Genomic DNA, 23,997 nt, shown 5'->3' on the forward strand with positions numbered 1-23,997 from the left:
TCTCGGCTGGCCTGGGAACGCCTTGGTGTTCCCCCGGATGAGCTGGAGGAGGTGGCTGGGGAGAGGGAGGTCTGGGCTTCTCTGCTTAGGCTGCTGCCCCCGCGACCCGACCTTGGATAAAGCAAATGAGGATGGATGGATGGATGGATACATAGAAGTGAAAAAAAATCATCAATAAATCAAAATTCAATCATATAAATACGTAAACGTAAAAAAAATAATAAGATGATAATTTAATTGTGTTGATCCCGTTTTCAGGTTTATTTTGAAAATCTTTTGCGGAGGTTTAGTGCTGCGTTTACGGAAACTTGACACCGTCGGGAGAATCGGGAGAATCCAGCGGAGAGAATGTGGCATTCAGGGAGAGGAGGGAACGGCAAGAGGAACGTCGGCAGCCGGAGGGTCGTGTGAAGTACCAAAGTCCGAAATCTGGATGAAAGTCTTCTGTTTTTTTTCCTGCGTGGGGGTGAAACTTTCATCTGACGCTCCTGGAAGTTTATAAAAACGCGTAGAAACGGGATTTCCCTGGAATACTAATGCGCGGATAAACGTTACTTTGGAATCTTCCTCAACACCGACGCCGTGTCCGTTAAATGTCGGGGATGAAAAAGTTTCTGTGTGTTTACTAAAGAGACGGTAAGTCTCGAGTCCACTTGTTGTGAAATGATGTTTGTTTTGAAGCTGTAAATGCGGTAAAAGTGACCCGTTAGGTAACTTGGGTACAAAGGTCGGCGGTGTGTTTACATGCCAGCTCCTCGCCACACGTCGAATCCACTTCACGCTGTGGACATTTATAGGAGTTTATTGTTAATCTGTCGCATTAATATTATATTTATACAAACTTTCTAACTGGTCGTGGTTACATCAGCAGGGGTCGCTTTAATTCACCAAAGTCCGTTATAGATGTGGATAACAGGGCTCGCTTTATTACTAAATTATGAGTTTGTGAAACCTTACAGAGCAGTGTTGACGATATCTACGTGTCTGAGTTGAACAGCACCTCAGGGGACGTCTCATGAATGTGTTTTGGGTACTTTATGATGATGCTTTTATAGAAAGAGCACTTTTAAATGGAGTCTGCGTGTTAAATGTTCAAACTCCGAGCAGTCGATCCTGCAGCAGCGCAGCTTCACTTCAGACTAATAACTGTCAAGTGATTCGTGTTTGCGGTAATAAAATGATTTATGTAGCTCCACCGTGGAGTCCCAGAGAAATTTATGTGCATTGTTCCTCTTGTCATGAGTGCAGCGAGGATACCAAACGCCTGAGGGAGGTGGAAGAAAGAGGGGGACGTGATGGGTGTAAATGGGAATGACAGCTCTGCTTAGGCCCTGTGCTCCTCTGTGGCAGCCTGGTTATGTAAGAGGGGAGCAGGGAGCTCAGTGGTGTCTGGACTGGCTGCAAACACTCCCCAAAACACTCTTTCTGTTTATGTGGCAACAGAGTTTGTGAGGCCGGGCTGGTGTTTTCAGGCAGAGCTGGGGACGAACCCGCTCTGCCAGCCGCCTCTTCTTCCTCCTCCTCCTCCTCCCGTGTGTCTGAGGCTGCGAGGCCACTGGCCTGGAAGAGTTTAAGTAGAGCTCAGATGAAGTCACGTCCACAGTGAGTGCCCAGAGGGGAGCAGTGAGCCGGCCTACTCGTCACACACTCGCAGTCAGGTGACTTTGTGAAAAATGAGTTTTGTGTGTTTACACAGCAGAGGCAGCCGCGAGTGTGTGTGTGGGTTTGCTGAGCTGTAATTAAACCGAGCTCTCATGTGGCAGCAGGTTAAACTCTCACTCAGCCCGAGCTCGCAGCTCACCTGGGCAGGTGTCACAGGGAACAGTGACACCTGCTCAGAGTCCCCGCTGTACGACTCCGCGCTGCAGATGCAAAAGATTCAGGAACCATTTATTGCTGACAGAATACCTGTGTGTGAATGAGAGGGAGAGACAGGTGAAAGGTGAACATGGAGGGAGCAGAGGTCCTGGGTGAGCTCAAATACCAGGGGCCAACCATCAGAAGAGAGCGCAGGAGGGACAGAAGGGGAGGAGCAAGAGGGGAAAGAAGGTTTAAAGATGGTTTGGAGATGGAGGAGGCCGAGCTGAAAATGTTGGACAGCAGGGACAGGATCATAAATGAGGGGGACAGCTCAGAGTCAGGGAGGCTGAGACGGTCTGAGCGTGTGCAGGAGGATGAAGATGGAGCTGCAGGCAGGAGGAGAAGAGGAGGACCTCAGAGGACATTGCTACGATTGGAGGAGCTGATTGGATGTGGTGAAGAAGAAGAAGCAGGTTGTCCTCGTGCTTTGGTTTCACAACAGATGTTTGCAGGAGTGACTGTGGTCTGTTTCTTCGCAAAAGTGTGGATGTTTTCTGTGTGAGTGATTCCATCATGTGCACTTCATCACTTCAGCCATGGTAGTGTTGATGGTGTCCACGCCCTGAGGCCGCAGCAGCATTAAAGCAAATTCAGTTCAATTCAATTCAATTTTTTTTATATAGCACCAAATCACAACAACAGTCGCCTCAAGGCGCTTTATATTGTAAATCAGTGCACAGGCTCAGGAGCACAGCAGGGACCATCCACCGACAAAAACCCCCAGAGAAACAGCCGGAACCCCCACCATCGTCCCCTGGTCCAAGCTCATTAATGATGGACCGCACTGTCCCTCAGTCTGACCAATCAGAGTCTGACGTTCTGTTTGGAAATCGTGGATGCTGCGTCATTTTAGCTGAGGGGAAAGTGCAGTCTGGGATCAGCGCTCGGTTGAAAGCAGCGTTGCTGATGGTTGATGAAGAGCAGCAGGAACGTGTAGTTCCAACAATGCTGAAGCACATCTGCAGGTTCAGGAGCAACATCTGCTGCTTGTATTCCAGGAGCCTGGCTCTGTGGGACAAGAGGGATAACAGGGACAAAGAGTTTTCCTTGTGCACTTAATAAACAGTGTAATGTGTGGTCACAGTAAAAGTGTTAAATATATAAATATATAAATTTTTTTTTTTTTAACACTTTATTTAAAGTATACAAAATTACATATAAAATGTACATACACATACAATGACATATACAAAACCATGATCACACACCACTCATTAAGGAAAAAGGAAAAACAAGGAGGAGAATCCAGCATCCGAGTCCACAAAGCACTTTTAAAACTTACAGTTTCAATACGTTCCAGGGGAAAACTTTCCCAAGTTTCAGGTCCATTGTTCGTCTTCTCCGCAGATCTGTAATGATATGTTTACTCACCACATCACTACTTATCATCTTTTGTTCTATCACTCCTTTGGCACGGGTTTTCCAGATGTGTGTGTTTATTACACACATTACTAACCAAAAGAGTCTCCTTTTGTCTTCACCCATTTTTTCTTTAAACAAACCATATTTAACCGCTTTAATATTAACATCAACATCAAAACCAATTTCTGTCATCTTCTGCCGTATCTCAGTTGTCCTATAACAATCCAATAGAAGATGTTCTAAGGTCTCATCTTCATCACAGTCTATCATAGGACACTTCATGGTGGTAACAAAACAACTCCATTGAACCACCGCTCTCACAGGGAGGCGCCCGAGCGAGATGAGCCATACCACGTCTCTCATGCTTTCGGATAATAATTTGTCTTGTATATTTTTAACTACTAAAAGATTTTCATCTTTGTCAACATACTTATATTGAATTATACCTTCATTTTTAATTTCATTAATTTTTTTATAAATATTTTTCGTATTATCTTGGAGAATATTCAGGCTATAATGTTCCCATTGACTTGATAAATCTCCAAACATGAGTCTGTGGTATGGTACGCCCGCTCTGGCCCTGCCTCTTTTTTTTGCCACAATTCCTCTTTCCCTCGAACCCACGGGGCACCCCGAGAAATTGCGCTGAGAGTGATTCTAATAAAAGGGATTCGCAACACAATCTCTAGGTCAGGGGCTCCCAATCCCCCGTGCTTCCTACTCTTGTACATAAGTTTTCTCTTAGTCACTTCTCGATTGGATCCCCAGATAAATTTAATGCACATCTTACTTATTTTCATTACGGTTGTTCTCGGAGGAGGAAATATTGTGGAAAGGAAAAGAAGTTTTGAAATTATGTGTGTTTTTACAATATTAATACGTGTTTTATAATTTGTGTCTTTATTTTCCCATTTCATAATTTCCATTTTGATTTCATTTTCTTTCTTATTCCAATTTAATAGGCTAGAGTCAGTATTATCAATCCATATACCCAAAATTTTAATCTCCCTGGATAGAGAGATCATCATTCTAGGTTGGCTGGAAAGATGTCCAAGCCACACCCCTTCAGTTTTATCTTGATTCAGCTTGGCACCTGACGCCTGTTCGTATTGGTGTAATATCTCCATAACTGAAGACAGTTCGTTTTGATTTCTAATTATCACCGTCACATCATCTGCATACGCCAAAGCAGCGATTTTATGGGATTTATCAAGGATGTATCCCTTAATCCGTTTATCAGCATTTATCCTTTTCAATAAGGGGTTAATTGCAAGGACATATAACGCAGCACTCAAAGGACATCCTTGTTTAACCCCGCACTCAGCACTAAAAGGAGATGAGAGCTTTCCATTTACCTTAACTCGCACTAGGGACTTTTTATAAATCAATTGAATAATGTGACGTGAGTAAATATATATATTTAAGAAATAAGAAGGAGAAAGATGAGGAGGAGGAAAATCAAATGATGTCTCTTAAAGAGGACATTGATCAAGTCAATAGAGAGGTTTTATTTAATATGTTAAGACGTACTGACTTTCACGGGAACAGTGATTATATGATCCTAAATAATCAAAAGAAATGTCGAAATGATTTTATTGTCTCAATTAAGGATAAACATGGAAAGTCAGTTTTTAAAGAAGAGGGAAAAAGACAAGTTATTAGAGACTATTGTTCGGATATGTTTTCATCCATAGTTACGAACAGTGACGCTATTAACAATTTTTTGAGAGAGGTTGAACCATTAGATTCTGTCATTTATGAAACTTTGCTTGGAAAAATTAAAAGAGAGGAAGTGGAGTCAGTAATTAACCAACTTAGTACCGATAAAACACCTGGTCTGGATGGACTCCCCTCTGAATTTTACAAACTTGTGAGTAAAGAACTGTCTGAATTATTAACTCAGTATTTTAATGAAGGAATAGAAAGAGGAATAATGGGTAAATCGTTTTATGAAGGAGTTATGTGTTTATTATATAAGAAAGGTGATAGAGAAGACATTAATAATTATAGACAATTAACAATAATGAATGTAGATTATAAAATTTTTGCTAAAATAATTATGTCTAGACTAGAGGATGTATTAGATATTATCATTGAAAAAAGAACAAACATGCGCAATTAAGGGACGATTGATGTGGGATAATTTATGTATGTTGAGAGAAATTATTTATAATGGAAAGGATTCAGAACTCTGCATCCTTGGCCTAGACCAAAGGAGGGCTTTTGATTCTGTTTCCCATTCCTACTTATGGCAAGTGATGAAAGCTTATAATTTCCGGACCAATTTATTTCCATTATTCAATTGATTTATAAAAAGTCCCTAGTGCGAGTTAAGGTAAATGGAAAGCTCTCATCTCCTTTTAGTGCTGAGTGCGGGTTAAACAAGGATGTCCTTTGAGTGCTGCGTTATATGTCCTTGCAATTAACCCCTTATTGAAAAGGATAAATGCTGATAAACGGATTAGGGATACATCCTTGATAAATCCCATAAAATCGCTGCTTTGGCGTATGCAGATGATGTGACGGTGATAATTAGAAATCAAAACGAACTGTCTTCAGTTATGGAGATATTACACCAATACGAACAGGCGTCAGGTGCCAAGCTGAATCAAGATAAAACTGAAGGGGTGTGTCTTGGACATCTTACCAGCCAACCTAGAATGATGATCTCTCTATCCAGGGAGATTAAAATTTTGGGTATATGGATTGATAATACTGACTCTAGTCTATTAAATTGGAATAAGAAAGAAAATGAAATCAAAATGGAAATTATGAAATGGGAAAATAAAGACACAAATTATAAAACACGATTAATATTGTAAAACACACATAATTTCAAAACTTCTTTTCCTTTCCACAATATTTCCTCCTCCGAGAACAACCGTAATGAAAATAAGTAAGATGTGTATTAAATTTATCTGGGGATCCAATCGAGAAGTGACTAAGAGAAAACTTATGTACAAGAGTAGGAAGCACGGGGATTGGGAGCCCCTGACCTAGAGATTGTGTTGCGAATCCCTTTTATTAGAATCACTCTCAGCGCATTTCTCGGGGTGCCCGTGGGTTCGAGGAAAGAGGAATTGTGGCAAAAAAAGAAGAGGCAGGGCCAGAGCGGGCGTACCATACCACAGACTCATGTTTGGAGATTTATCAAGTCAATGGGAACATTATAGCCTGAATATTCTCCAAGATAATACGAAAAATATTTATAAAAAAATTAATGAAATTAAAAATGAAGGTATGATTCAATATAAGTATGTTGACAAAGATGAAAATCTTTTAGTAGTTAAAAATATACAAGACAAATTATTATCCGAAAGCATGAGAGACGTGGTATGGCTCATCTCGCTCGGGCGCCTCCCTGTGAGAGCGGTGGTTCAATGGAGTTGTTTTGTTACCACCATGAAATGCCCTATGATAGACTGTGATGAAGATGAGACCTTAGAACATCTTCTATTGGATTGTTATAGGACAACTGAGATACGGCAGAAGATGACAGAAATTGGTTTTGATGTTGATGTTAATATTAAAGCGGTTAAATATGGTTTGTTTAAAGAAAAAATGGGTGAAGACAAAAGGAGACTCTTTTGGTTAGTAATGTGTGTAATAAACACACACATCTGGAAAACCCGTGCCAAAGGAGTGATAGAACAAAAGATGATAAGTAGTGATGTGGTGAGTAAACATATCATTACAGATCTGCGGAGAAGACGAACAATGGACCTGAAACTTGGGAAAGTTTTCCCCTGGAACGTATTGAAACTGTAAGTTTTAAAAGTGCTTTGTGGACTCGGATGCTGGATTCTCCTCCTTGTTTTTCCTTTTTCCTTAATGAGTGGTGTGTGATCATGGTTTTGTATATGTCATTGTATGTGTATGTATATTTTATATGTAATTTTGTATACTTTAAATAAAGTGTTAAAAAAAAAAAAAAAAAAAAAAAAAAAAAAAAAAAAGTAAAAGTGTTAGGTGTGTTCACATGTTAGTGGTGCAGCGCTGCGGTGTCTGGTTCTGAGGCTCGTTTTGTGCACCGTATGCGATGATGTCATCAGGTCTTCCCACCATCACAGTCCTGATGCAGACGTCCTCGTGAGCGCACCTGTGCTGTGTTTGGCCTGAGAGCTGCAGCCCTGCAGCCCGAGCTCAGATCGTGTTTCGATCAATCGTGCAGCTGTCAGATTTTTCACACTGCTTCCTGTGCGACGCCTCTGAGGCATGAACTGATCTGTTTTTCTCGTTTCTTTTCCCTCTCAGGCTTCCACCCAGCCCCCCACCCCCCCACCCCCCTGGCCGACCCTGGAAATAACAACTCCCTGAAATAAAGAGAGCAGGAGCGGGAAACTAAGCTGCAGAGATCTTTCTCTCCTTTTATCTCTCCTGGTGCTCAGAGGAAACCTCATTGAGGAGTTTTTATCTTCACTTTGCTTCCTGGCTGTCAGCTGAGCATCACAGGGAGGAAGTGGAGGTCTCACCTGAGGCAGGTGCACGTCTCCGGCGCTCAGCATGAGGCCCTGAGGAGGTGGCGGGATTTTCTGTAAAGCTGGTTGGATTTTAAGGAGGAGGGAGCATGGGGAAGGAGCAGGACCTCCTGCAGGCGGTGAAGAGCGGAGACCTGCTGTCCACCCAGAAGCTGCTGTCCAAGCTGAAGACCAACAGGAACAGTAAGTACGCCTGAGCCTCGTCCCGCGGCCGTTTCGATGATGTTTCAGACAGACACGAGTTTAAAGGCACAACACAAAACCTAAATGTGAACAGAGTGCATTTTATTCAAAACAGAAACTCATAAAAAACAAATCAAATGTCTGAACTGCTCATGTCAGTGGGGCGAGGTAAAACTGATCTGAGGTCAGACGCATCCAAACGTCGACCCGTCGCACCATCAAAGTCAAAGAGCTCCTGTTTCTATCTAAACGTGTTTAAACGTGTTTCTGTCCTGCTGTGACTAAAATCTGAGTTTATGGTGTTCTGATTTTGTTACACAGCGTCCCAGCTTTGTGCTCGGTGTGTTTCCATCTTTAGATGAACGTGGGGACGAGTCTTCTCTGCACTCGTGGCCTTTCTCAGCAACAAACGTAAAGAAACTGAATCGCGGCGTCGGCTGGTGTTGTGTCATAAAGCTGCCGACTGTGGAGGGTTCGTCACGGAGCTCGGAGAGGCTCCTGCTGCTGTCACACAGACTGAAAGTCTCTGGGTTTAAACGGCTGCTGACGCCGGCGCTTCCTCTAACAGCAGCTAAAGCAGCAGCTCAGATGTGGACGAAGCACTTTTGCATCTGTTTTCTGCCTCTGTGAATATTTAAAACGTCGGGTTTTTGTTGGGTTTGAAGTGTTTTGATTTCAGTGGAAAGCGTGAAACCAGAGCTGACCCAGATACCTGCCGTGGATTCGACTTTCTCTCATCAGACGCTCCTCAACACTGGCGTCGCTGACAAACTGGACAAAATGACTTAAATGGACTTAAGGATCCGCGGTGCATCACACAAACGTGTGCGCTGTGGGCCGGAGCAATCGTTCATTTATTCTCTGGAACATCTGCAGGCTTTTTGCACACGTCTGTCTCCGAAATCTTGGGAACACGAGAGAGAACGGCGTCACAAATCTTGGATACAACATTAACAGAAATGTTTCTTTGTAAACACGTTGATTTGGATCTGGTCCATGATGTCATACCTGCAGAGCACGGCGCTGAGCTTTGATGGAGACGGGTTACTCAAATCCACACAGACAAAACTTTATGGAGCACAGCTTGAATATACAGCACATAATCCGCTGTTAAGTTTGTAAAGAGGAAATGTGAACAGAGATGTGATGATCCCCTCTGAGCTGCATGTGGTGACAGTGGGGAGGAAGCAAGGTGGATCCTATAAGACAGGATGTTCCTAAGAAGTCAAACATTTGTTAAGCGTGTGAGTTAAAGGAGGCACGTGGCTCCTGATGGACAGACTCGAAGCTCAAACCAATGCTGTGTTTGTGTCAGCTGTGTGTGTTTGGTGCTGTTTGTCGTCAAGTTCATCACAATCACAGTAACAGGTAATCATGTAGCGTCTCTGAGGGGCGCTGAATGGTGGTTCCCCAGCTCCCTCAGGGAATTCCCGCGCTCTCCCACCAATTGTTCTCACCTCGGCGCGCCCGATCCATCACCTGAGCACGTCATGCTGCCGCTCCTTAAACTGCTGTCTCACAGAGAGGTCAGAGGTCAGATGCCCGCTCGCCTCCGTTTTTCTCATTTGTCTGATTTTCGAGTGACCCGGACTCGTCCTCCTGACATCTGGCGCTCTGATGTCGCCCCCGACTGTTATCACCCACATCACAAGGAGCTCCCAGATGGTGGCCGGCCAGGATTATGAGGATTTATCGTGCTGGTCGAGGGGGGGGCGGGGGCGGAGGCGGGGGAGGCTCTGTTTATCTGATGCTGAAGAATCTGGTTCTCAGAGCTCTGATGTTTACAGTCAGCACGCTGACTCTGCACTGCTCTGCTGCTCAGATTAGACCAAGACTAATCCCATAAACTCAGCTCAGGCTTTGTGCGACGCAGGTCCATCGTTAGTTTGGTGTTTCTGCAGGTTTTGGACTCAGGCAGCTGGAATCACTTCTGCTGGATCGTTTCACAGCATTATTCACTTTGGGGCTTTGTATTAATTGTAAAAATGGAAAGAAGGCTGATCTAAAGCTGCTGCAGAGCGGCAGCGTTCACTGTTTCTTATGTTTTGGAGTCAACCCAGTAAATGAGGGGGCACCGGCATCGTGCTGGCTGTGCTTTGTGACGGAGCAGAGGAAAAGCCAGAGTCCCTCTCAGAGACCAGAGCTGTTCGTTTACCTCTGGGGGTTTCGTCTCAGTTACAAAAGCAGACGTGAGTCATGGTCTCTGCAGGACACAGAGGCTGTGTGGCAGCTTAATGACTCTTTGTAAATAATGCGAAATTAGTCATTAGGAAAGCATACAATGCAACGCTGCAGCGGAGCTTTTCCTTCTGGGAAAATCCCGGCTCCCCTGATACACGTGTGTCCTGAGACCTGTGAACGGCCCAGAGAGTGTTTGGCCCCGGTCTGCAGTTTCTTTGGGCCGACAGACTCGAGTCTGGCTGCCTCGGCTCAGCCGCAGGTCCCACAAAACATTTGGGCCACAGCGGCCAGGCCGTGAACCAAGTGCCAGAAGAAGACCAGGTCAGAGCCGAGCCGACCGCTCTCGGGTCTCGTGTGTCGGGCAGTGGTGGTCACAAGTTCACGTGTGCATGCAGAAACACTGAGCAGCTCGCTGCTGTGAGGTCACATCGCTGCAGCAGATGGATTCTTTCATGTTATCTTTCCTGCACTCGTGCTCCACACAGACTTTATTTTGCATTTGACTTTTTATCTTCTTCTACATTTGCTTCCTGCTGAACGCTGAGATCACAGCGTGCTCTGAACTTAAAGAACTTTTTCATTTTGTTCTGCCTGATGAAATCTGATCTGTTCCTGAGTCTGAGAGGATTTTAGACCTTTGAACACAGGAAGACCTCCTTCTCTCACAGCATCGGTGTTCTTCTGACCCACCGTGAACCCGAGGCGGTGTAAAGCCGTCGGAAACACAACGGCGAGCGGCGTGTCGGAGGCTCTGCTGAGACTGGGAGCGCGGGGCTCGTCAGCGCCCACATGCTGCCTCTTTCGTGTTTTATTCAGGAGTTTGGGTTCAAACTCAGCTCAGCCAATCACGCTGATCGCTGCTGGCAGAACTCCCATCCTCTTCTGGACTACTTTCATGCCGCTGCTTCTTCTGTTTCCTCCTTTAAAGACGTCTCCTTCTTTCTCGCGTCTGTTCTGGTCTTTATCGAGAGTTTCAGAGCTTTTTAAAAGCACCTCATCAACTTTTTCCCGTCTGCGCTGATGTGTGGAGGAGCTGGAGGCAGGAACAGACTGATGGAAGATGACATTTTAAAAGACAAAAACTGTGAACCTTTGGAATGACAGAGGAGGAAGGATCTAAACAGGAAAGAGCTCTTTTCTCTTTGGTGCAGAGCTCAGCTGGAGCTGGCAGTAATGCTGAGTTCAGACGATGTCCATCAGGTCCTGGCTCCGTTTGATTTAATGACAGTGTCTCTGAGCCATGAAACAGAAGCCTTTATGTAATCTCCTAACCTCACAGACGCACATGTTTGTTGTTTGTTTCTATAAATTTGGCAAAACTTGACCCAAACACGTTGAGCCTGTAGCAGGAAGCGTCAGGTCAGACCGGATTCTCACTGCTGTTAACCTCTGTAAACCTCAGAGACACCCGGGTCTCACAGTCTCGATGATCCTCGGTTTTCCTGCTGACGGGTGGGAATAAATGAGTCGCGGGTCATTTGAAACGGGAAATATTCCAGGGCTTCACATGGTCACGCTGATCCAGCTTTCCTTTACATGCTGCTCTGAGGCGAAGGCTGGCACATAGAGCAGACTGTTTGTTCAGCCAGGCGCTCGAAGACGCTTGCTTCCTCGACTTCCGAACACCAGACGTTTAAAGTGAAGGGCTAATGAGTGGGAATTTTTCACTCTCCTCCACAGCGATTTGAGGGGAAGTGTTAAAAGCTTTCAGACAGTGCGTGAAATTCTTGCTCTGTGTTTGAGCTGCTGTTGTTTGCCTGTGAAACAGGCCCATCGTACCTCTGAAAAGGGGAACAAAGCTCCTGTGTTTGGGGCCGAGGGGCCCCTCAGGACCCCTGGCTGTCAGGGGTTTTAGTCCTAATGGGAAGAAACAGAGAGAAGCCTTACTAAGGTTTTATTTTTCTTTAAACTTAGCTCTTAAAGTTGACTGAAGGCTTGCTCAGAGTAGAAGTCAACATCACTGAGAAACAGGAGCCAGGCTCAACAGGCCTCAGGGGTGGGAAAATCCTGCTCACAGGGACGTTTCCCAGAGCCTGCTGGTCATTTCTGCTTGAAATCATCAGCTTGACCAGCAATTTTGTGGCGGACTTTTCAGAATCCACAAATCTGCATTGCACTCCAAGCACTCAGGCAACGTGGACGTGGTTCACCAAAGGTCCTAAACCTGGAAACAGGACACCTGGTGAAATGGCTGATCCACACATGAATCCAGTCCACAACCAGGAGCTAAACCCTGCCAGCCTGTCTCACAGTGCTTTAGGTCAGCCTCAGTGAGTGCACATGAAATAGATTTGCATACTTTAAGATAAAGATAATAATTTGAATGTCTGGCTTCACTCTGTATCTCCTGCTTATTAAAAGCTGTAACTGTTGCAAAGTAAATTAAAAAACTTAAATAACTTCAAATCCAAATTAAAAGCTAATTAAACAGAATCAACAGTCAGCTGATCTGTGAGTCGGACGTGTGGTGATGAAAATAGATATTGTGATATTGAATCATTTGGCTGACTGGAAGCATGTAAATACAGAATATTAGAGGAGCTGAAACGGAGCCCTGTGGAACTCCACAGCTGTTCATACATGTGCTGCGTCCCATCTAAAGATAAAGACGTGATCATATCAGTAAACACTGGTGTGATGGATATCTGAGGCGTATATGTGAGTTTTCTTTGCTGCCTCGTGGTTGGTCAGCCACAGATATTCGGCATTCAGTCCAGAGAGCATCTTTTAATCAGCGGGCCTCTCCTCTGTCAGCCCACCAGAGCAGCCAGGACTCGTTTCCTGAATGAAACACTTTAACTCAGAGCCCCGAAGGCTGGACTCATCCCGCGGAGAGCGTTTGGCCTCCTGGGACAGATTTCCTCCTCTGAGTCTCGGTGGTTCTGTTCTGGACTAATTAAACCCATTCCGGGTCGCTCAGCCTCTGGGACACTGCTGAACTGCTGCCGGCTCCTTGCTTTTCGCATAAACACCTTCTCCACAGTAATGAGACTGGTGTCTTCCAACCCGCCACTGAGCGCGCTCACAGCAGCGGGGTAGGATGCTGCAATGGTTCTGTCTTCACTTTTTATAGAGGCTTTGAAATGGAAACGAGACCATAATGAATTTCATCTGAGGCTACGTCCTGCGTGAGCGTGCAGCGGGCTGATGGCTGCTGGAGCTTTTCTTTATTTGCTGTTACGTAACGGATGTTCTGCACTGCGCTCTCTGCTCGCCCGCTTTCCTCTTTTGTGAGCTTCGAGCTCGAGTCTTTTCTTTATGTCCGTGCAGCTCAGGGGTCACGTGACCGAAGGACTGCACGTATGTTTCCAAGTGTTCCGTGTCCTCTCAGCTTCAGCGCTGTAAACATGTCATGCATCACGGAGGCTCTTCGAGGTCGCAGTGTTTCTGCAGGGGAAAGTACGGTGGCCCTGAAGAGCAAAGCACGACAACACAAACACTGCTCTAACCTGTTCTGAGCGGCCACCTGTCCCACATGCTCACATAAGCCTTAACGTTTACCCAGAATGCACTTTGTGAATTATCAAACATCATGTGTCTGCGTCACAGACGTGAAACACCGTGGTGGATTCTTCGCAGAGATGCTCACAGCTTTTGTTTTCAGACAGACTCTGCAGGTTTTCACAGAGCTCAGCAGCCCTGTGAGAGGTCTGAAAACACAGCAAGAATATGAATTTCCTCCTAATTAAAAGCGTAAAACTAGACCACTCCGAGGGGCACACCTTCTGAGGGTCAGTGCCTTATTTTGCCATTTTAAAGCGAGTGAGTGAGATAAACGCCTACATTTTTGAAGGTTTTCCTCCGTCCTGCTGCTCCGCCTCTCCATCGGGAGTCATGAAATGGTATTTAGCGTCTTCTTTTATTATTATTCTACAAAATTTTCTGTGCATCTGTGGCTCCAGTCTGCTCATTAACAACAACTTAATTTCTGGGCTCTGCTGCAGCAGCTTTGCATGAGTCACAGCTCAAAATAATCCTTCTTTATCTTATCCTTGGCCTTTGTGCTGTTCTTAGGTTCATCCTGTGTTTAAACACGAGCTGTTTTGACTCCTCCCCGTTTAAGGACTTCCTCTTTTTAAAGACTGGCCAACTTCTGGAAGCCTGCTGACAAGAACCAGCCAGGAAGTGAGTTTCAAGCACTGGAGCTAAAGTCGGATGGACTTCTTCAGCTCTTAAGATTACCATAACCTGGGTGATGAAGAGCTTACAGACAGCTCAGGAAGCGAGTGTTGGTGTCTGAGTCGTTGTTTCCACACGTCTTCGTTCCTGAAGGTCAGTTTTCAGCGCTTTAAAACAAACATAAACAGCCTGGCTGCTTTAGCTCCGCCCCCTGGCTTCTGCTGCTCTAGTGGAGGGTGTCAGTGAGGTCAGAGGGGGTAATAAATGCAGGTTGTTTTCTGCTCTTAGATGTGTAAGAGATCAGACAGATGAATCTTATGTTATCAGCCCAGGCAGAGATATGCTGTTCAAACCCTCCGTGTACAAGGGGCAGCCAATCACAAGAAAGCTGGCTTAAAGGGGAGGAGCTAGAATGTTTTTTTTTTCTGATTGTATAAAATAAAGAAGGATGATTTTGAAGTGAGTAGATCTCATGGATCAAACCGGTGCGTCTCCTGCTACCAGCGTTCCTGGTGAAATGACAGATCGTCCTGTGACGAGTTTCTTCCACCTGAAACCAGCTGTGATCTGTAGCTTGCTTTGACCCGGGCCTCCGGCAGTAACCGTTCCTTCTCAGAGGAAAAAGCTCAAACTGCCGTTTCTTCGGACTCTCATTCTCTGCTGTTAGCGAGACTGTCCTGCGTCTGACTTATGAGTTCTGATCTGCCTCTGACTTTGTTTGAGGAACCGTTCCCACCACTGAGCATGAGAGGAATTCACTGCACTCTAATTTAGGTCAGAATTGTGGTAAGATGCTAAAAAAGCAGCTTTATTTTCCCTCCGAAGCGCTGGCCTGTGCACGTCTGTCCAGATCTGCTCACTCCGACACTTTAACGGTGATAAAAGGCTCGGAGATGAGTGCGGGTTGAGGCCGTCGGCCCAGCGTGACGTCCTGCTCACAGCTGCGGATTACGAGCTCCAAGTTTTACTCGGTTTTCTGCTTCTCCAGCACCCACTCCCACCCGCCCCCCAGCCCCCGTGTTGTATCTGTGCCAGCTATTGTCTGAGTAGCAGAGCAGCGTTTGAATGCGGAGGGGAGAATAGAGGCGCTGATGTCATGGCGCTGGTATGCAAAGCCCACGGCAGTACCTTCGATCTGCTCGATGAGGCTGGAATTTGACTCCGGTGAAAACCAGCAGCACGCCGAGTGTTTCCTGAAGTCTTCAGCCAAAGAGAGGGAGGCGAGCGAGGCCTCACGGCGCTGCCAGCAGGCGCTCGCTCCTGCAGAGAGGAGAGGACGGAGCGATGTCACACCTTTATGTTGATTAGGCTTTCTCACCTGTCCTGTGGTTCAGGTTCAGGCTTCTGAGGTCACAGCTGTTTCCTGGATTAGCTGGTCTTCAGACCGGACTGTTTCTACCTTCGTTAGCTGTCTTCAACTTTCAGTTTCAGGGTTTGGATAATAATCCTTTGAACATTAAATATCTCAGCAGGCTGGTGCTTATGATACAAGAAGTAAAGATGTTACACATCGTTTCAGAGGCTGGTAATTCAGCTCTATTACACACTCATACACTTCCCCTCACTTACAGGAAGTCAGGAGCTCAGAGAGTTAAGGTTTACAAAATTTGTGTAAATAATTAAATTCATTAGCCTTAAAATGTAACATTCATTCACCTCACTGTTAATCAGCCACTTCTCATTCCTCCTAAACTCATGGAAATCACATAGGAGCCCTAAAGGAAGACTGCCACACTCCCTGACCCGACCCCTAACCCCTCATGACTTTATTCAGACATTAAACCCTCATTCAGTGTTCTCACGTTTGTTTTTGTCACCTCATTGATTAATCACAAGTAAAAAAAAAGTCATCTCTGTGGCCTCTGCCTGCGGCTGTGAATGTCAGTTTATCTAAGTGGAGGCTTGATCGGCCACACAGGCATGCCCGGTCACATGTAGCAGGCTGGAGGAGGGGGCGGAGGAGGAGGGGGTCCTGGTGCTGCAACTGTCCAGATTGAAGGTGGTTTTTGTCAGTGAGGAAAAGAGGAACGGGCGTGGAGCTGAGCTCATACACCCCCCCCGAACAATATGTGCCGAGTCCTGAGCCTCTTTATTGTTTGAGGTTGGGATAGGAAGAGGAACACACACCACGCTCCACCCTGAACCACTTCACTGGGAAAACAATACTTGAAAGACCGGACAGAAGATCGACGGCTTCTGTCTGTCAGAGCGTTTTTAGCTGAAATAAGCAGTTCTAAGATAAAATGGCTTTAAAGGAGCTTTTAAGCTAGTTAGGCTTAAAGGGCCATTAGATGCATTCGTGTGACAGCAGGACAACCAGTAACAGTCCTGCATGTTCTGTCACCAGTAAAACATGGATAATGTTTTACTGGTAAATACTAATAAAACCCTGGCGGTGCTGTTTACTACTGCTTAGCTGCATCATTGTTGGGGCTATTTCTCAAAAAAAGTAATCTATTACATATCACATTACTTAAAAGTAGTGCACAGATCCCTGTGCTGATGAGGACACGCTCACAATCTTTATTGTAGTATTAATGAAAGATGAACACCAGCCTGGCTGCTCATCACTGTTCAGGCTCTGGCTGCTGGGCTGGAGTCTGCATACACTTAGCTTTATAGTCACTTGGGGTTCTCAGCTAGCTCAGTGTTAGCTGCATGTTAGCATGCTGTTGGTGCAGATGTTTGCAAAGAGCGATATAATGCTGTTGTTTCTGTGCTGGATTCAGTTTGCACTTTAACATCACGATCTTGTTCTTTCATGCAATAAAATTATTTTGCTTGTTTAAGTCAGCAGACAGTGTGATGTTTTTCTTTAAGTGAGCGCGTACTTGAGTAATCTCAGCTGCCTCATGATTAATGCCACCCAGCCCCGTTGGTTTGGCACTCACCGACAGTCCTGATGCTGCCTGTGTGTTTAAAGCCTGTAGGCTGGCTATAATTAAGCTGTTGTTACACGAACAGTTTGAAGGAAAGAGTTGTGCTCCGGCATGTCCGAGCCATTCATTCATCAGCAGCTCTCAGCCCAAATTTCCCTCTCAGAGACTCTCAGGTTTGAGTCTAAACGTGCCTCCTGTGGGACGGTGAGTGTGTCATTAACAAGCTGCTGTAATTGAGTGGATGGCTGGTGTTATGACTCAGTGTGCAGATGAGCCCCAGGACTCATGTCCACACTCCAGTCTACTCTCTGTGGTGGTGGCGCTTGGTGCTGCTCCAGGACGTTGTCATTGCAGACCACCACCCATGGTGGGGTGTGGGAAATTGAGGTCCCCCCCCCCCCAAGTGCTGTGGGTACTTGTAGGTTCCAGGATATGTGGCTGGATGTCCTGGTGTGGCTGTTGGCCCACTCCCTTGGTGGTCTGGGATGGCTTGGACCTCTTCGGTGTAGGGGGGGTGGGGGTCTGCTCTCGGTTGTTGGTCGCCTGGAGCCCTGGGACCCTGGCAGGGCTCCAGACATTTTCATACTGTATCCCACTTATCATGTAATAAGTGAAAGTGTATGTAATACAGAGCAGATCTAGGAAAAGTCAAAGTATTCAGATCATACTTCTGGTTGTAAAAGCTGCCAGACAGGATAAAAACACCAGCTGCTGTTATAATGTGAATATTTACTGTTGGCCCACTCCATTAGCTCCACCAGGCCGGGCCCTGCAGCCCCATGTATTCATGAGGAGTTTGTATCCGTGCAGTCCCAGTTGCCAGCCGCTCTGGACGGCGCTCAGGCCTGAAGGGTCGTGATCAGCGTCTCCACAGCAGAGTGCGAAAGAGACGGCTGTCAGCGCACTCAGGAAACCATCTCAGCGTCCTCATTAGGCTTTGTTGACTCTGGCTTCTTGGCAAATAGCAACTGAAACACACTTCTAACCACTCAGTGAGGAAAAAATGAAGGTTTAGGAACCTGCAGATGGTCAGAAATGCAGATTCTCCCCGTTTGATTTGTTCTGCCACTGCAGAGAGGTTCACAGAGCTCGTAATGTGATGTCTCAGTCTCATTTAAAACGTCTTTAACAGCTGTAAGCTCAGTGTTGAGTTTTGTCCTGAGCAGTGTCTGCATCTGTCAGGGTCACATTACAAATCACTGGAAGCCTGAGGAATGCCACGAGGTCATTATTCAGGCTCGTTATCGTGACCCTTCATCGTGGTCGGCTATCGGCTGACCCGAGCCCCGTCCACAGGGCGGTCTGACGTGCACACGTTTGTGTTTTCAGATTTCTTCACGTGAACACAAACGCTCGGTCAGACGATAAAGGCTGAAACCTTTCACGTGTGATAATGACCCAGCTGAAAGTCGAGCTTCATGCTTTGCTTCAGTCTCCTCTCTGACCTTAAGATCGAACCGTGACCATCCCACAGGTGTGTTTGCACCAGGACACGCTCAGGGACGCTCTCCTTGTTCCTGCTTCAGTTTTTAAGCTAATCGGTTGTAAACTTTCTCTGACAAGATGGAAACAACCGATCCCAGCTTCTGTTTCTTTCCTCTCCTCCCTTCCTCTGCACTTCTTCATTCTGCACCATGGCTCGTCTCAGTTTGCCGCCGCTCGTTGCTGTCAGCCCGGCCTCAGATCAAAGTCTTTCCCTGCTTCTCCTCCATCAGTCAGCGTGCGTGACGGGCCTGCATGCAGAGGATGGATACATCACCTGACGGAGGCCTTCTCTGTGTGGATACTGGAGCTTCTCATAACTCTGAGGTTCCTCTCTGCTTCTGCTGTGAAGGATCCGAGTCTGCTCATCAAACCTTTTTCACCTCTTTGTTGGATGAAGAGTAATCGAATTATTAGAAAACATGTCTGCGTGTTGTGTTTAAAAAAACAGACTAACTTTGATGTTTAAGCTGGTAGCTCGTGTCGGGTTTCACCTGCCGTCATACAGGAAGTGACACAAAGTGACAAATAACAGCAAGACTGGAGCAGCAGAAACACTTCCTGTAACGTCCACAGTGAGACAGAAAAGTAAAAGCTGCTCCTGTGGACTGCTGGTGACCGTCACCCTGAAGTGTGAGGCGTCCAGCATGTTTGGACTGCAGGAGTCCCCGACCTGCAGACTGTGCTTTGTGTGGATCTGCTGTCTCTGATCAGACCTCCAAATATTTCAGGGACATCAAGCTTCTATCGGCCGGGCTAACCTGAGCTCTTACAAAAAGTCAAAACCAGCCCGACTTTCCTGCCTGCATCTTCATCGTGGGAGGTTTTCTGAAGCCGCTCGTATCGGCTGCTCACCTCACATCCAAGTTCAGGTTGACATTTGAGTTTCCTTTTCCCTTCAAAATAAAGGCCATGGCTCGGTTCCTCACTGGAACCAAAGCTCACAGGGTACGTTAATGGACCGTGGGCTCGTGCACCCTTCGTTTGTCTGCTCAGGCTTGCCTGAAGAGTGTGTGTGATGGTTTTGTGTGTGTGGAACCTCCGTGGCAGACCTCTGTGTTTACATTCCCGCTGAGCCCGCAGAGCGTCGGCGGTTTACGCAGAGGTGGGAAGGCGAGTGAGGAATGAGGCCCTCTTATCAGCTGTGCTGCGAGCATGACGTCGCTCTTATCAGGCGGCCAATAGAGCGGTTCCAGCCTGCAGATGCAAATCCTTCATGGTGAGACTTGCTCCGTGGAACTGAGAGTGATAGAATAGAATAGAATTCAACTTTATTGTCATTGCACATGCACAGGTACAGGGCAACGAAATGCAGTTTGCATCCATCCAGAAAGTGCTTTAGTCGTGATATAGATATATTACAATATAAATTAGCAATAATAGAGATGTGTAAGTATATTACAGAAATGGGTCTATTATGGTATGTTATAATGTACACAGTGTGAAGTATGTTATGAATATTCTATAAGTATGTACAGGCTATGAACAGGATATAAACATGAAATAAAAACTATACAGAAATCTGAGATATACAGTTATACAGAATGTGAACTATGTAAGTTATAAACAGTTGTGGGATTAAAAATTATCGTATGTACAGAATGATTATCTACACAGAGCTATACAGTAGTGGTAAAGTGCTAGTGGTTGTGGGTGTGTGTATGTTCAGTCCATGAGTTTAACGTGGGTCAGATGTCAGGAGGCAGAGTTCAGGAGTCTGACAGCTGTGGGGAAGAAGCTGTTCCGGTACCTGGTGGTCTTAGTCCGGAGGCTCCTGTAGCGCCTCCCAGAGGGCAGGAGGGTGAAGAATTTATTGGAATTTTCTCATGAAGTTGGAGAAAAGTTTGTGCTGCGAGGAGCTGAAGCTCCTTCGATGGGGATTATCAGACTGCGGCAATCATTTTTATGCAAACAGGTTTTACACACAGTTAAGTGGACGATGTGTTTGGATCCATTCACTGCTTCACCTACTGACAGGAAGTGATGTCACTCTCCTCCAGACTTCATTCACCATAAGCAGTATTTTTCCTTCACTCTGCTGTGTTGATCGGTTAGTTTGTCTTTGCTGTGTGACTGTCATGTTTTAGAGTTAGGTCCCATCACGCTGTCTCCCACAGTGTAGGTCAAGTTACTTTAAATTAGTAACTTAGTTACATTACTAGTTACTTCTATCAAAAGTAACTCAGTTACTTCAAGTTACTCGTTACTTTCAAAGTAACTAGTTACTAGGGAAAGTAACTAGTTACTAGGGAAAGTAACTTTGGTTTAACTCAGAATTCTCTTGTTAATGTGTTGCTTCCGTAACTGGATACCCAGCCAGACTGCCAGTCTTCTATCTTGCTTACTTGCCACAAGTGCACTGTGCCACCTACCAACAGAAAGGAAAAATAATGTGCACATTTCCACGAGAGAAATCACGCCTGGACCGTCGTTGACCGCCGCCATGATTCTAGCCTGCTTTTTACATCCAACACAAAAACTGCAGTCGTGGTGCTTTTGATTGTACTCAGAACTCGGAAATTCTGCCTTCTGAATAGGAAGATGTAGGTAACACCAGACTGCAGATGAGCTGCATACAGAGCTGGACTGGGACAAAACAATCATCCCGGGCATTTTGACTAGAGACCGGCCCACCATTATAGGAAAAATCATAAAGCCTTTGAATGAAAACAAACACTGTTGTGACAGTGATGTACACTGTTCTGATGGTATATATGTATCAATCTATCAATTGTTTGTTGTAAGACTCAGATAATTATTTATTAAAAGCGAGACATTTTAAATGAGAATAATAAAGAAAAGTATTTCTTTGTGCCCCCCTTTCCCTGTTAATGCCCTACCTGGCCCCCTGGCAACACTTTGCTAGACCCGCCCCTGCACAGTTACCAGCTGTCAGCTACTCAGAAAAGGATCCTGGTGTTATTTGTCTCTCAGAAACAGTTCATAACTTCCCTTCAACTCATTCATGTCACCTAAAAGGTAAACCTGTTTCTCCATCACCTGTTCAGCTCTGATGATTCAGTAAGGACATCTCCTGGTTTCATCTGCATGTTTCCCTCTCACCAGATAACCAAACCGATATCATGACCAGCAGCTTTACAGCTGTGGCTCCAGCAAACATCAGCTGATACTAGAAATTAATATTAAATAAATTCTAACAACAGCTGATCAAGCTTAAACGTGCTGCTGTTGTTTAACGCGACATCCGCTGGTTTCCTCTTTCTGGCACAAAGTGGGCGATAAATAAACAAGAGAGAAAAGCCGATCAGCTGATCATTGATCAGTTTCGTGATTGAAGTAGAAACAGGAGAGAATGAGAGAAGAAGAGGCAGCTGTGCAGCTCCAGCTTTGTGTCTTTTTCATTGTAGCTGAAGTCCGGGACAAACTGTGTTCCTTTTCACCTCAGTGCTAAACGCGCGTAATATTTTCTCTGAATACCAGGCGATTCTGTTTTTAGGGGACGGTTGGCAACTCTAATAATTAACCATATGAACAAAATAAAGTTCAACATCAGTAACATAGCACCCACACAGCTGTATAGAAACTCCGTCATGCTAGCTAGCACGCAGTACGAAAATGTCAGCATACCGAAAATAAACTCCACCTAAACTTGGTTTATATCTGACTCCGATAGACTGCAGGTCATAACTTCTTACCTGAAGTTCAGTTCACCTGACACCGGCGGCCGCTTCGGGTCTCTCCTCTTGCCTCCCTTTTCCTTCATCCACCTGCTGGCCTCCACCACTTGCTAATGTTACTGAATCTGTGGAAGCTCCGCGATATCCACCACACGAAGTAACGAGTAACGAGCCTATCTAAATCCCAGTAACGAGTAACGCGTTCCTGGTTTTGGCATGATAACTAGTTACCGTGCTCGTTACCACAATAATAACGTAGTTACTGTAACGCGTTACTTAATAACGCGTTAGTCCCAACACTGGTCTCCCACCACACTGTCTCCGCTCTGGTTTCCTGTCAGAATAAAAAAACTGTTTTTGTTCACTTTGTGTTCTTGTTGTTTCCTCACATCCGCAGACGTCTTAAACTGTTGTCATGCTGCAGTTTAAGCACGTGTTCACGTAAACATCAGACTTTTGTATCACCGGCACAGACCTCTGTAGGGGGCGGAGCTTCAGAGAGAGATTTGGGGTGGAGCCTCAGAGCTTTACAGTATCAAACTATAACAAGAAGTCACTTTGAAAATATGTACAACTTTCAAAGTGTGTGTGTGTCAGCTCCCCACTGTGGACTGCAGAGTCTAGACTGTAACTTGAGAGAGTCAGTCTGAGGAAGTTTTCCTCGCTCAGTGATTTTGTTGTTTCCTTCAGGGCGGGGTCCGCTGCCCGCTCCCGCCCTGTGGAACAATAGTGTTGGGACAGGAAGTGTGGAAGGGCCACGGCTTTGTCCCTGAGAGCCGAGCCTCCGTCAACACAACACCAGCCCCTCCTCTTCCTCCCACACTGAGTCACGGTCAGGTTACAGCTCGACGCCTCTGCAACACACACACACACACACAGACACACACACACACACACACACACTATGAAATGTGCTGCTCTCGCTCTCTGACTCATAAACACCACAGGTGCACTGACCCAGGATGATGAAAATCCACGTCAGTGTCTCAGGTGTGTTATTCAAATACGTTTAAACTTTATTGCTCTCTGAGGAAGGACAACCTGCTGAAAGCAACAAAAACATACTGACATGTCAAACACAAGTCTGGATTTCCTCCATCAGGTACCTTCACTGTTTTTAAGCTTCAGGCTTGTAGCTTCTTTAAAGACTGTGTTTTACTCTGAAAGGACAGAAGGGCTGATTACTTCCTTGCTGAGCTTCATGAGCTACACTAAATCAAAGATGACATTTTTTCATCTCCAGCTTTGTGTTTTGTGTTTTTGGAGCAGCTCTGCATGATCCACAGTTCAAAATAATCCTCCTTTATTTAAATGAGGCTTCAGCTCAGCTCATGCTGCGTCTGAAACAAGCTGCTTACATCAACCAGTGCATCTCGTTTGTCCAGGGTTCAGAGACATTTTGCTCTAACTTTGGTCCTTACTGGTTAACTGTTTGAACCGAAGCAGGAGAAAATGAACTGAAGCTCACAGTAAATGCATTCTTTATAAAAGTAGTCCTTCAATTCAGACGCACAGCAGAATAAACTCGTTAAACATCCCTTATGATTCCTTTTCTGGACTTCACGAAGCTTTATTGGAGCAGATCCAGCAGACAAACACTAGACTGTTAGACAGTCTGTGATTGCGGTCCAGTTTGGCTCTCAGTCCACCCTTTAGGGAGGTTCTCTGAGCCAGAGGACGCAGCGCGGGGACGAGCCTCCCCCTGTGTCCTCGTCGCGTCAGAGCTCAGATAAGACATTAGGACGTCTTCATCTTCACTGCGTTGTCCTCATTCAGTCAGCAGATAAGAGGCACTCCTGCTTTGGACAAACACTC

At 45.7% G+C, this 23,997-nt stretch overlaps 1 protein-coding gene across 4 annotated transcripts in view; it reads left to right on the forward strand.

Moving 5' to 3' along the window:
- The first annotated feature begins 251 nt into the window (after positions 1–251).
- LOC116318624 (caskin-2-like) overlaps positions 252–23,997 on the forward strand; it is a 58,017-nt gene continuing 34,271 nt past the window's right edge. For 3 of the 4 annotated variants that reach the window (XM_039610699.1, XM_039610700.1, XM_039610702.1), the window contains exons 1-2: positions 252–636; positions 7,477–7,883. In XM_039610699.1, coding sequence (XP_039466633.1) covers positions 7,790–7,883 — 94 coding nt within the window. In that variant the 5' untranslated portion in view covers positions 252–636; positions 7,477–7,789. Of the gene's footprint in view, positions 637–7,476; positions 7,884–10,193; positions 14,337–23,997 lie in introns of those variants that run through there. The other variant, XM_039610701.1, reaches the window with a different exon arrangement.

The sequence above is a fragment of the Oreochromis aureus genome, linkage group 4, assembly GCF_013358895.1.
Source record: "Oreochromis aureus strain Israel breed Guangdong linkage group 4, ZZ_aureus, whole genome shotgun sequence".
Lineage (NCBI taxonomy): Eukaryota > Metazoa > Chordata > Actinopteri > Cichliformes > Cichlidae > Oreochromis > Oreochromis aureus.